This window comes from Myxocyprinus asiaticus, chromosome 45 (genome assembly GCF_019703515.2).
Source record: "Myxocyprinus asiaticus isolate MX2 ecotype Aquarium Trade chromosome 45, UBuf_Myxa_2, whole genome shotgun sequence".
NCBI classification, from domain to species: domain Eukaryota; kingdom Metazoa; phylum Chordata; class Actinopteri; order Cypriniformes; family Catostomidae; genus Myxocyprinus; species Myxocyprinus asiaticus.
In genome coordinates, this window is record NC_059388.1 from 5,221,551 (window position 1) to 5,235,643 (window position 14,093).

At 37.4% G+C, this 14,093-nt stretch overlaps 1 protein-coding gene across 1 annotated transcript in view; it reads left to right on the top strand.

Moving 5' to 3' along the window:
* Nucleotides 1-2,398: 2,398 nt before the first annotated feature.
* LOC127435318 (solute carrier organic anion transporter family member 1C1-like) overlaps nucleotides 2,399-14,093 on the top strand; it is a 37,406-nt gene continuing 25,711 nt past the window's right edge. The window contains exons 1-8 of the mRNA XM_051688711.1: nucleotides 2,399-2,503; nucleotides 2,668-2,809; nucleotides 4,215-4,347; nucleotides 4,454-4,581; nucleotides 7,134-7,280; nucleotides 7,395-7,493; nucleotides 11,098-11,328; nucleotides 11,490-11,654. Coding sequence (XP_051544671.1) covers nucleotides 2,399-2,503; nucleotides 2,668-2,809; nucleotides 4,215-4,347; nucleotides 4,454-4,581; nucleotides 7,134-7,280; nucleotides 7,395-7,493; nucleotides 11,098-11,328; nucleotides 11,490-11,654 — 1,150 coding nt within the window. The remainder of the gene's footprint in view (nucleotides 2,504-2,667; nucleotides 2,810-4,214; nucleotides 4,348-4,453; nucleotides 4,582-7,133; nucleotides 7,281-7,394; nucleotides 7,494-11,097; nucleotides 11,329-11,489; nucleotides 11,655-14,093) is intronic.

Here is a 14,093-nt window from a genome sequence, read left to right on the forward strand (position 1 = left end):
AGAGAGGATACTCCCCATATATCCCTGTCAGGTACAGCACATTCTTGCTCATGATTTGTTTCTCTTGGTCTTTTTTTTTTTAATGAACCCCCTGACTTTTATTTCCCCCTGTTATTTTCCCTGACTGAAGGTATTCTGGCTGGGAGGGGAGAATTAAACTAAATCTAAGAGGATTATCAGTGTAAATCATAGAAACAGGGTGAAAGGGCTCTCTCTGTCTCGTGAAGTATGCTTTTCCATTTTAACTTTTTTTTTTTTTTTTTTTATGTAATGAAAGTTATGTTTTTTTATAAAGATTTTTACATGAAAACTTGTTGCCACAAGCAGTTATTCTGAAGATGAGGAAATAGAACAAAAACTGATCTTTATTCAAACGCAAGTCCTCTCAGTGTTTCTGAAGTTCGATTTAAATGCAAGGTAAGTTTTAAACTTTAAAAATGTGTCACATTTAAAAAAAAAATAATAATAATAATTGTCAAGAAGTTTGCCTCTGTGTGAAATTTTGTAACAGCTGCCCTTTAAAATAGAAAAAAAAAAAAAAAAACTTGGATTTGAACAAATGTAAAAGCTGATCAAGTGGCATTTTTACGAACTTCTGAATTCTGAATTTTATGGACATTGTAGTCTTGGATTTAACATGTAAAATTTTTCTTGGGGGGTTTTGGTCCCCCTCGAGGGTCTTGCTGCTAAAATGCGGGCTAATACGGGACAGTTTACTAACCCCGTAGAACAATGACTAATATATTTGAATCAGATTTTTGTTCATATGAATTCTAGATATGTGACATTTAACCAAATGTAAGATTTTTGTGGTGTATTTTATACATTTGTATTTTTAAACAGCAGAGTTTTTTGTTTTTAGAAGTGGTATTTTCAGATTAAGATGAAATTTAGAACTCCAAATACAAAATTTAACAAACTAGGCTAAAGGCCAAGCTTCCGTGTATATTTACAGTGGAATATTAAAAGCTATTTCCACCTCTATACAAATTTAAAACAAAACATCTGCACTTTAAAAATACAAATTTATGAAATCTTCAGTTTTGGCAAATGTCTCAGGTCTTGAATTTAAATGAAAAAAATTCAAACACTTTAGTTATTGTTCTAGCTCAATACTACCCTAGGAGTAACAGAATATGTGTAACAGCATTAAATATTTAAAATACTAAATATGAATAGCCTAACTAAATTTTGTTTTAGTTACAATTAAATAGTTGGATTACAGTTACATTTAAAAAAATATGTAATTACAGAAGGGATTACTTTGAATTTTACTTTGTCTCATGTAATATTTCGTCGCTGTCTATGAAAAACGTGCACGCATCTCCACTCTTGCAATTTTGACTTTTTACCATAGACAGAATGCGCCGAATGACGTCTTCCTACTCTTTGAATTGTGCATCAAAATGACCAATGAAAAGATGTTTAATCAGGCTGTCTGTTTAACAAGTATCTTGTAAGATTGTTTATAAAAAAGAGTTTTTCCATGCTCTTGAAAACTTGTTTTTTGTAGATAGGTGTTTTTCATCAGACAGCGACGATTTATTCTATTCAAATAAAAACTGTATCAAAATAATTAATTTGGCGTTAGCTTTTTATTGCATTAAAAAATAACATGCATAATGTTTTATCAGTGAGCAACCTGCTGACTCACAAGTCACAAGAATAGAGGATACAGAAAAGTGTAAGTGTAAAGTACTTATTTAATTGAAATACAGAGACCAAAATAATATCACATACTGTAACAGTGTAATACAAGTTGTGTTTGCCAGCAACCAAACTGCTATCTGCTCGAAACTAAATATAATGAGAGAGAGAGAGAGAGAGAGTTTACAGTTCTTCCACTCAAAAATATTCTAAACTGCATAATATTACATTTCAGAATCACAATCTTTTAAATTTAAAGTTCAAGAACTAGTTCACTCAAAAATGAAAATTCTATCATCATTTACGCACCCTCATGTGTTTTGAAAGCTGTATGAATTTCTTTCCTCTATGGAACACAAAAGGAATTATTTATAGCAGAATGTCCAATCTGCTCAGTTCCATACAGTGAAAGTGAATGGTGAATATGACTGTCAAGCAACGTTTTTAAGGCTAGATTATAAGTGAGTAACAACTTAAGTTTCAGTCTGTTCCTCGGACATAACTATCATGTGGTTTCAGAAAACTTGGAATATTGCAGATAAGTCATATAGACTACTTTTAAGGAGCATTTTAATTGTACTGAAGAAAGGAAATGAGACATTCTGCTAATCTTCTCCTTTATTATTCCAAGGAAGAAAGGAAATCATACAGACTTAGATCCACATGAGTGGGAGAATTGTAATTTTTGGGTGAACAATCCCTCTGAGTCAATACAAATGTATCAGTTTCTTGACAGTGTCGTGACAGCAAAATGGCTGAGCCAACTGCAAAGGATAATGGTAAACCAACAAGCCTACAAGCTCTTTACACTCCAGAGAATGAGGCCCCTAAAGACCCCTGCTGCTCTAAACTAAAGGTACTTTATTGAGTGTGAGTTTCTTAACTTCATGTGATCATTGCAATCCATCTTAATGTCACCTTTGATCGAATATCAAAGCTCAGATTCTGTTTGATTACTGTTTACAGTATTTTTAACTAGCTTGAATTACTGGTTCTTTCTGCACTGTACTTTTCATAAAGATTTTCATCGTAGCCCTCTCCTTCGCCTACTTCTCCAAAGCTCTGTGCGGAACCTACATGAAGAGCACCATTACTCAGATTGAGAGGAGATTTGACCTTTCCAGCTCTGTTGTTGGCCTCGTTGATGGTGGTTTTGAGATGGGTTTGTATAAGAGTCCAACAGCAATTCAAACATAAGTTGAATTGAGATACTGTATAGTAACCTAAAGTTCACCAAAAATTTACATTCTGTCGTCATTTTCTCACCCTCATGCCATTCCAAACCTATTTGGCTTTCTTAAACTCAAACATGTGCATCACGATTGGTCACAATACATGCAAGTACAAATGATTTTGGTGTCATTCAATAGGTTTCCATGTATTTTTATGCAAATTTTGGGATATCGCAGACAAATGCTGAATGGAAACACCAAAATGCACATGAAAAACGTACATGCTCGCTTGAGGTGGAAACATTTTTTATGCGATAAGAAGACATGCACAAATACTACAATGGAAACACATTTACTGAATATATTTCTATAAAATTTATACAGGAATATAGATGCACATAAAAAAAAATCATGTGTTGCCTCAACAAGCCATACGAAAACATACAGTAATTCGCTCAGAGAATATCATCAGTATCATCGCATAGCATCTCAAAGGTTGCTCAGGCTATTCTGAAATGCCAGAGCATTTCATAAAAAATATAACTAATATTATCTCCCAGAACTTTGTGGCATGCTTTTACTCCTAGACATAAGGCATCAGCCACTGAAAGCTATCAAGCATGAAGTTCGTCAGAGCATTTTGTCTGAGCGCTCTAAACTGCAAATATTTTATTACATTTGCTAAAAGAGCAACAGTGGCTTCAAATGCCATTTTCATTTCTATTTTGCACAAATTTCCCACAATTTTGTTCTCTTAAACACATTGGATGGAAATGTTGAATCCAGGAAGTAATTGAGTTCACTCAGGGATGTGGTTTCTGGTACCATGTTAACTAGGAAGTAATTGCTTTCACTCCGAGATGCGGTTCTGGTCCAATGGAAACCAGGAAGTAAGCACATTCACTTCGAGACATGCGTTCTGGTTCCATGGAAACCAGGAAGTTATTGTGTTCACTGCAAGACGTGGGTTCTGGTCCCATGGAAACCTAGAAGTAATTGCGTTCACTCCAAGATGTGGGTTCTGGTCTAAAATTGCATTTTTACTTCAGTGACGGTTAGGTTTAGGGTTGGGGTTAGGGGGGTAGAGTTATAAAATATGCATTCTTTTTGACTGAATTACATAATTTACAACTATAAATACAGCACATATTTGGTGCTACCTTGTGGACATTTTACCCAGAAACATTTTACTCAGTGAACTGAACAACACTTCCAGCTTCAGCAATTTGGGGCAGTGGTTCGAATTTTGGTAAGTGCAGACTGATTTTGACAGCAGATCATTCGACTTCCTATCGCCAAATTCACAGATCAGTCAGCATATTTTGTTTATTCCCATTCCTTCTTTGCTTTCAAAGGTGGAAATGACTAACTGGTTCTTTGAATGTTCTTTAACAGGTAACTTGCTCTTTCTGGCACTGGTCAGTCATTTTGGAGCGAGACTGCACAGACCGCGGCTCATAGGGATGGGCTGCTTCCTCATGGCCATTGGCTCAGCTCTCACTGGACTACCACACTTCTTCATGGGGCGGTACATGTATTCATACAAACATGCTTTCATGTCTCCTTAATTTTCAGTGGTTATTTTTTATTATAAGTCTCCTTTCTTTCTTTCTTTCTTGGTTTCATTGTTACAGGTACAAATATGACACAGTAACAAAAGGCTCTGTAAATGACACTGTCAGTATAGCTCCTTGTCAATATCCCATGGTTCAAAGTGATTACTCAAATTTGCACATGAAGTCTTCCAATAACATTGGAACAGGTAACTTCTTAACACTTCTAATACCTTTCTTTGTTTACTCAATTTGTTTCTTGATTCAAAGCCTTAAAGATTTTGAGAAAGACAGAAGAACAAGAGAACTGCATGCTATTTTATTAAGAAAATGCCATCATGGTATCTTTGTGCATATTGTGGGAAAATTACTAAATGGTTACAATTTTACATGGCCATTACAAGAGTTGCAAGACTGAATATAACTTTTTACAGACTAGATTACTTTAGTAAGAAAATGTTTCACACTAGTCTGAAGTTCACGCATATGTTGGGCCTCATGTATTCAGATAGAAGACAAAGGCAGGCCTAACACAGTCGTAAAACCTAACTCAGGCCCACATACCAAGTCATAAATTATACTGATAAAAATCGCGCCAAAATCAAACAAAGGGAGTCCAAAACAGACTACAAATCCCATGAAGCCTTGCTCACTAAAGGATCGAACTCTCAACTCCTATTGGATGAGGCACACGACAGAACACACCTCAACCATGACATCATCAGGAGTAGAAATACCTCTGAAATGCTTCCAGGATTTGCTTCCAGCAACTTTGCTTGCCGTGTGTAGACGCAGCTCATCGCTGGTCTCAGGTGCAGCCTTGTGGCACAAGGAAGTAACATCCGACTTGAAACTGTGGCCATACAATCTCCATCTCGCTGGATGAGTTGAGATTACTCTTGTGTTTCACTGAACACTCTAACGGATCCGAAGGAGACCGCCAAGCAATCCGCATCTTCATCCGTTTGCCTGCAGAAGTGAAGAGAAAAGATTTCTCCGCCGGCCCGCCGAGAATCAGCAGCCGTACTGCCCACCGACAGAGCAAGGAAATGGCCTCCCGTCATCACCCAAGCCTCGAGGAACCGAGTCTAAGTTAAAGGACGGATGAACACATTCTGCATCCTCATGCGATTCAAGTAAGAGGTTTACGTCTGGGTAGAGATAGAATATTATAGTGTGTTATTCTTGTGTATCAAGGTTATTGCTTGTACAGTTCACAGACCGCCATGTCCGCTCATTATTAATACTCAGGGTATTAATTATCACAAATTTGATTTGCTGTATTGTAGTCCAACCACATTGGGCTGTTGTGCATTTCCGCCATCGCGGGTGAGACCGGCAAACTGAGTTTATCCATTAAAGAATCAAAGAACGCGGGACGGTTTACAAGCCGTCCACCACGTCTCTGAGTGATAAACTAACAGCTGCTTTCTCTCCCACGACCGTGAAATCGGCTTTGGGGCCGTCACTTAATTCTCTCTCTCTCTCTCTCGTACTAACCACACACACACACATGACCCCTCACAAACATTCTGGCACACATTTTTGGCTAGTAGATAGCTTCGTGATAAAGCTCAGCTTTGTCCCTAATCTACCATTGACTGGTTTCTCTCCGCCCACATTCGTGGCCATATTCCCTGGCCGGAAGTGTCATGTGACATACTCTCCACGAGAGTCACGTCCGCCATTTTGTGCGTGTCCCTCCTTACACACACACACACTCTCTCACACAATCACACACCTTATGTGTTATAGGATTATTTTTAGTTTCCATATCTAATCAAATCACTGTTTAGTTTGTAATTGTAAGTCGGAAGTTTATTGACTGCATTGTATTACTTATTAATTGATATTACTGCATAAGTAAACTTTGTTATATTACAAAGAGAAGTGTTTTGGTTTGTTTTGCATACACCTGTGTCATGCTGACGGGATGTCAGTGCTCGGATCCAAGCCTTCATTCATTTTGTTTTTTCCCGAAAATCGATATTCTTCGGATGCCGATTTTCCTAAGAAAACAATTTAATATTGAGATTGTTATACTATCTGGTTATTAGTCTCTGATTCCAGGGTGGTGCCCCATCAATGTTAATCCTTATTAATATTCTATAGATTTTTGATAATTGATAATTATCTTTGATGATTGTTGAATTTGAATGATCAATAAGCTAGTGTTAAATGTTTCATCAATGTTAACAATTAACAATTATCTTTGATAATTGTTGATTTAAAGGATTAAAAAAGCTAACATTGATTCTCATCAATGTTCTATTGATTTTAATAATTAATAATTATCTTTGATAATTATTAATTATTGCTAATAACCAAACCTGCTCCTAAACGTAGCACACTACATTTACTGGAGCCCCATGTGAGGTTTTAATGAGTTAAGTTTCAATTAATTAATTTAAATATTAGATAATAACTAAAGAAATAATGATTATTTCTGATAGTAACACTGATCTAAACAACCAGTAAAGCCCTACACATATAATGTTTAAATAATGTTTGCATGTCTTATGGTTATACTTATGACACAGTGTGTATTTTAATATTTATGCTAGTGCAAGTCTTGGCCCCATAGACTTTCAAGTGTATTATTGTAAATTCAGTTTTCAGTTTTTACAAACTAAGGCATCAAAATTATTATGTGAGTTTATCAACAGCATGTCACAAATGCTGTCAGCGTAATTTATACTTAACTCAGAACATTCTTTAATATGCTATTTAAACATTCACATATTTGATATTCCAACTCTAGATTGTGTCAAGGACCCTGGATCGAGTATGTGGATCTATGTGTTCTTGGGCAATGCACTGAGAGGAATAGGAGAAACACCAGTGACACCGCTCGGCATCTCTTACATCGATGACTTTGCAAAAGCAGAAAACTCAGCATTTTATATTGGTAAGTAAAGAAGATATTTGGATCTCAAACTGATTGGATGTCTTAAAGATTATATTTGATGTCGAATGACGATCTGCAGAATACATTTTAATTAAACTCCCTTTTGATGTTTAGCTTGCCTTCAGACAATAACGTTACTGGGTCCCATGTTTGGATTCTTGCTGGGGTCCATGTGTGCCAAACTGTATGTGGATATTGGATTTGTCAGTGTTGGTAAGCATCCAGTGTTACTGTATCTTTATCTGTATTATTCATGCAAAATCTCATTAGTCTTTTAAATCCATTGTTTTCATTTGAAGTTTGATTTGTTCATTGTCTGAAGGTATTTGCACAGTACCTTTTTGAAATAATAAAAACCAAATTCAGTGATTGCTGACAGTCTGAGCTTTCATCATATTTAACATATCAAAACAAATTTAGCAGAGCAGACAGGAACATTTGGGCATTAATGTAGCAACATATGGATCTCACCTTTTTGTGTATATGTATAGGGGCAATTCTCAAGATGACAGTCCCCATATACAGTATATATATATATATATATATATATACGGTTGTGCTCAAAAGTTTGCATACCCTGGCAGAAATTGTGAAATTTTCGCATTGATTTTGAAAATATGACTGATCATGCAAAAAAACTGTCTTTTATTTAAGGATAGTGATCATATGAAGCCATTTATTATCACATAGTTGTTTGGCTCCTTTTTAAATCATAATGGTAACAGAAATCACCCAAATGGCCCTGATCAAAAGTTTACATACCCTTGAATGTTTGGCCTTGTTACAGACACAAAAGGTGACACACACAGGTTTAAATGGCAATTAAAGGTTAATTTCCCACACCTGTGGCTTTTTAAATTGCAATTAGTGTCTGTGTATAAATAGTCAGTGAGTTTGTTAACTCTCACGTGGATGCACTGAGCAGGCTAGATACTGAGCCATGGGGAGCAGAAAAGAACTGTCAAAAGCCCTGCGTAACAAGGTAATGGCACTTTATAAAGATGGAAAAGGATATAAAAAGATATCCAAAGCCTTGAAAATGCCAGTCAGTACTGTTCAATCACTTATTAAGAAGTGGAAAATTCAGGGATCTCTTGATACCAAGCCAAGGTCAAGTAGACCAAGAAAGATTTCAGCCACAATTGCTAGAAGAATTGTTCGGGATGCAAAGAAAAACCCACAGGTAACCTCAGGAGAAATATAGGCTGCTCTGGAAAAAGACAGTGTGGTTGTTTCTAGGAGCACAATACTTGTTGACCCCTCTCCAAACATAGCGCTTATGGTTGTGACCATAAAGCTCTATTTTGGTCTCGTCACTCCAAATTACAGTGTGCCAGAAGCTGTGAGGCGTGTCAAGGTGTTGTTGGGCATATTGTAACTGGGCTTTTTTGTGGCATTGGCTTCTTTCTGGCAACTCGACCATTTAGCTAATTTTTGTTAAAGTATCGTCGTATTGTGCTCCTTGAAAATTAAGGGACCACTCCAAATTTTCAGTTCCTCTGGATTTACTATTTATAGGTATGTGTTTGAGTATGTTTTTTTTTATTTATTTTTTATTCTATATAATACTGACAACATTTCTTCCAAATTCCAAATAAAAATATTGTAATTTAGAGCATTTATTTGCAGAAATAAACTAGTCAAAAAAAAAAAAAAAAAAAAAAAAAAAAAAAAAACTTTGTTTTCAAACCTTGAATAATGCAAAGAAAACAAGTTAATATTCATTTATAAACAACACAATACTTATGTTGTAACTTAGGAAGAGTTCAGAAATCAATATTTGGTGGAATAACCATGATTTTCAATCATAGCTTTCATGTGTCTTTGCACGCTTTACACCAGTCTTTCACATTGCTGTTGGTTGATGTTATGCCACTCCTGGCTCACAAATTCAAGCAGGGATTCAACAGTCACTGGAATGGAATGGCTGCCATACATGTAGAGATACTGATTTAAGAAACATTTGGAGTGGTCTCTTAATTTTTTCCAGAGCTATATACAGTGGCAAAAAAAGTATGTGAATGCTTTGGAATTACCTGCATTTATGTATAAATTTGTCTTAAAAACTGGTTTGATCTTCATCTAAGTTACAATAATGACCAAATACAATCTGTTTTAACTACTAACACACATACAATTGTATTGTTCTTGTACATATTGAATACATTATTCAAACATTCAAACATACACTCACAGTATAGGCTGGAAAAAGTATGTGTACCCCTATGCTAATGATATCAACAAAAGCTAATTAGAGTCAGGAGTTGTCAAACCTTGTATCCAATTATTAAAATGAGATTGAAAGTGTGGGTTATAGTTACTTTTATTCATAAAAAGCACTCAAAATGTTTGAGTTTGCTATTAAAAAGAAGCATCTTCTGACATGGACCATACCTCATAAAAAAATAGATCTCAGAAGACATATGATATCATTTTTTTGCTTTGCATAAAGCTGGAAAGGGTTACAAAGTTCTCGAAGAATTTAGATATTCACATTTCCACAGTTAGACAAATTGTCTGTAAATGGTGATGATTTAGTACTGTGGCTGCTCTCCCTAGAAGTGGCCATCCAGCCAAGATAACTTAAAGGGCACACCACAGAATGCTCAATAAGGTAAAAAAGAACCCAAGAGTGACAGCTAAAGACTAAAAGAGCAATCATTGGAGCTGGTTAACATCTCTGTTCACAAGTCTACTATACAGAAAACATTAAACAGTCATGGTGTCCAAAGAAGGACACCATGAAGGAAGCTGCTGCTTTCCAACAAAAACATTGCTGCACGCCTGAAGTTTTCCAAAGACAACACTATTGGGAAAATGTTTTGTGGACTGATGAAACTAAGGTTGAATTGATTGGGAAGAACACACAGCATTACTTACTGGTATAAAAATGGTACCGCATACCAATATGAAAACATCATCCCTACGGTGAAGTATGGAGGAGGGAGCACCATGATTTTGGGCTGCTTTGCTGCTTCAGGGCTTGGACCATTACCATTATCCGGGGAAAAATGAATTCTCCAATTTTTCGAGATATCCTACAGGATAATGTCAGGGTGAATGTTTGTGAGCTGAAGCTCAGTAGAAGTTGGGTGATCCAGCAGGACAATGACCCTAAACATCTAAGTAAATCCACTATAGATTGTCTTCAAATAAAGAAAGTCCACCTTTTGGAGTGGCTCAGTCAGAGCCCAGACCTTAACCCAATAGAGAAGCTGTGGAATGACCTCAAGAGAGCCATTGACACCAGGCATCCTAAGAATATGGCTGAGCTGAAGCAGTTCTGTAAGGAAGAATGGTCCAAAATTCTACTGAACGTTGTGCAGGTCTAATCCGTAGTTTACGGAAATGCTTGGTTGAGGCTGCCAAAGGAGGATCAACCAGTGATTAAATCCAAGGGTTCACTTACATTTTCCACAGCACTGTAAATGATTAAAGGGATGTGTTCAATAAAGACATGAAAGCTCATAATTGTTTGTGTGTTGTTAGCTTAAGAATATTGTGTTTGTCTATACATGTGACTTTGATGAAGATGAGATCACATTTTAAGTGATTTGTGATAAATAGTGATACCACTAGAATTTACTATTCGAGTATAGAAAGTATATAAATTCTAGACTTACTGGAAAATAATTTAGTGCTTCAAGGCTGTAACCACAAATTTCGGATTGGGGTTAATAATATCATAACTATTTTTCTACAACTGTCAGGCACAAATGGCACCATTTCCTAAAAATTACCCTTAGTTGTGTTTTTACAATGTATATTTTTTACTTCTTATGATAATATGTATGTTGGCTACACCATTTCCCTGCAGACAGTGTAACCATCACCCCAAAGGATGCACGCTGGGTAGGCGCTTGGTGGCTGGGATACTTTGTGTCATCTGCCATCTTACTGTTTGCTGGTGTCCCGTTCTGGTTCCTGCCCAGGTCTTTACCCAAACAAGGCGAGGAAGCGAGGGAAAACTCTAATGTGGATCAGGGCAACGAGGAGCAATCTGCCCTCCCAAACACCCACTCAGTGAAACTGGCCGACATTGCAAAAGGCAATTTCCTTCCACCTTTTTAACCAAGTGCAGTATTGTAAAGGTTATTCATTTATTCAGGCCACTGAACACCTAGTTACATTAGTTAAATTTTACTACATCCTTAGGAAAGGCTCATTCCTTTTTCTGTGTTTTGTTATGTAAATGTTGTGGATGTGAAGGATTCTTGCCCTCTCTGAAAAGACTGCTGAGAACCCCCACATACTTCCTGCTGCTATGTGGGGTTGTTCTGAAGTTCAACTCTTTCATCGGACTGCTCACCTTCAAAACGAAATACATGGAGCAGCAGTTTGGTCAGTCTGCCTCAAGAGCAAACTTCCTTATTGGTAAGCACTCTTTCAGCACCCTTCCAGCATATTACATGTCTAGGCCACAGTTTTCATTCTACAGTGCATACGGAAAGTATTCACAGCGCTTCACTTTTTCCACATTTTGTTATGTTACAGCCTTATTCCAAAATGGATTAAATTCATTATTTTCCTCAAAATTCTACAAACAATACCCTATAATGACAACATGAAAGAAGTTTGTTTGAAATCTTTGCAAATTTATTAAAAATAAAAAACAAAAAAATCACATGTACATAAGTATTCACAGCCTTTGCCATGACACTCAAAATTGAGCTCAGGTGCATCCTGTTTCCACTGATCATCCTTGAGATGTTTCTACAACTTAATTGGAGTCCACCTGTGGTAAATTCAGTTGATTGTACATGATCTGGAAAGGCACACACCTGTCAATATAAGGTCCCACAGTTAACAGTGCATGTCAGAGCACAAACCAAGCCATGAAGTCCAAGGAATTGTCTGTAGACCTCCGAGACAGGATTGTATCGAGGCACAGATCTGGGGAAGGGTACAGAAAAATTTCTGCAGCATTGAAGGTCCCAATAAGCACAGTGGCCTCCATCATCCGTAAATGGAAGAAGTTTGGAACCACCAGGACTCTTCCTAGAGCTGGCCGACTGGCCAAACTGAGCGATCGGGGAGAAGGTCCTTAGTCAGGGAGGTGACCAAGAACCCGATGGTCACTCTGACAGAGCTCCAGCATTTCTCTGTGGAGAGAGGAGAACCTTCCAGAAGAACAACCATCTCTGCAGCACTCCACCAATCATGCCTGTATGGTAGAGTGGCCAGACGGAAGCCACTCCTCAGTAAAAGGCACATGACAGCCCACCTGGAGTTTGCCAAAAGGCACCTGAAGGACTCTCAGACCATGAGAAACAAAGATTGAACTCTTTGGCCTGAATGGCAAGCATCATGTCTGGAGGAAACCAGGCACCGCTCATCACCTGGCCAATACCATCCCTACAGTGTGTTAGCTGTAACATAACAAAATGTGGAAAAAGTGAAGTGCTGTGAATACTTTCCGGATGCAGTCTACGTAACAAAAAATGTGGTTACAAACAATCCCAACCACTTTAGTGTCTTATAATGTCCTGATCATTGGAGGAATGGCCTTTTTGTTCCTTCCTAAGTGGCAACAAATGTGCAGACATCTTACCAATAGGGAATCAAATGTAAGGTTCCCAACTTTTAACCATGCAAATATGGGATGCTTGACCAATTTGAGTGATGGTTCCCATCTTTAATATTGATTTAAGGCCACCCAGGGGTGTCAATAATTTGCATGTTCTCTTAATATTTAAATACAAATTTTATATATACAACCCCAATTCCGAAAAAGTTGGGACAGTATGAAAAATGCTAATAAAAGCAAAAAGGAGTTATTTGTAAATTATATTCACACTTTGCTATATTGAAAGCACTACAACTACACATTATATGATGTTTTACCTTGTGAATGTCATTGTTTTTTTATGTACAGTAATTTCAAATCAGATGATTGCAACACGCTCCAAAAACATTGGGACAGTTGAGTGTTTACCACTGTGAAACATCACCATTTCTTCTAATAACACTTATTAAACATTTAGGCACTGAAGACACAAGTTTGTTAAGTTTAAAAAGTGGAATTTTTCCCCATTCATCCATTATGCAGGTCTTCAGCTGTACAATTGTACGGGGTCTTCTTTGCCATATTGTGTGCTTCATAATGCACCACACATACTCAATTGGAGATGGTCAGGACTGCAGGCAGGCCAATCTAGCAACTGCACTCTCTGCTTATTCGGCCAGCATGTGGTTTGAAGTTGTCCTGCTGAAAATGCCAGGATGTCCCTTGAAAAGACGGTGCTGCTCCAAACTTTGCACATATCTGTCTGCATTAATGGTGCCCTCACAGATGTGCGAGTTACCCATGCCATGGGCACTGACACACCCCTGGCCCATACAGACACTGGCTTTTGGACCTGACGCTGATAACAGCTTGGAAGGTCCTTTTTCTCTTGGGCATAGAGAACACGATGGATGTGTTTTTAAAAAATGATTTGAAATGTGGACTCATCGGACAAATAAATCACGGTTCCACTGTTCTGCTTTCCATCTAAGATGAGACTGAGCCCAGAGATGTCGGCAGTGCTTCTGGACAGTGTTGATGTATGGCTTTTGCTTTGTATAGTTGTTGGGCCTCATGTATTCAGACAGAAGACAAGTCAGTAAACACAGTCGTAAAAACCTAACTCAAGCCCCCACATTCCAAGTCGTAAATTATACTGATAAAAATCGTGCCAAAATCAAACAAAGGGAGTCCAAAACAGACTACAAATCCCATGAAGCCTTGCTCACTAAAGGATCAAACTCTCAACTCCTATTGGATGAGGCACACAACAGAATGTCCCTCAAACATGACATCATCAGGAGTTG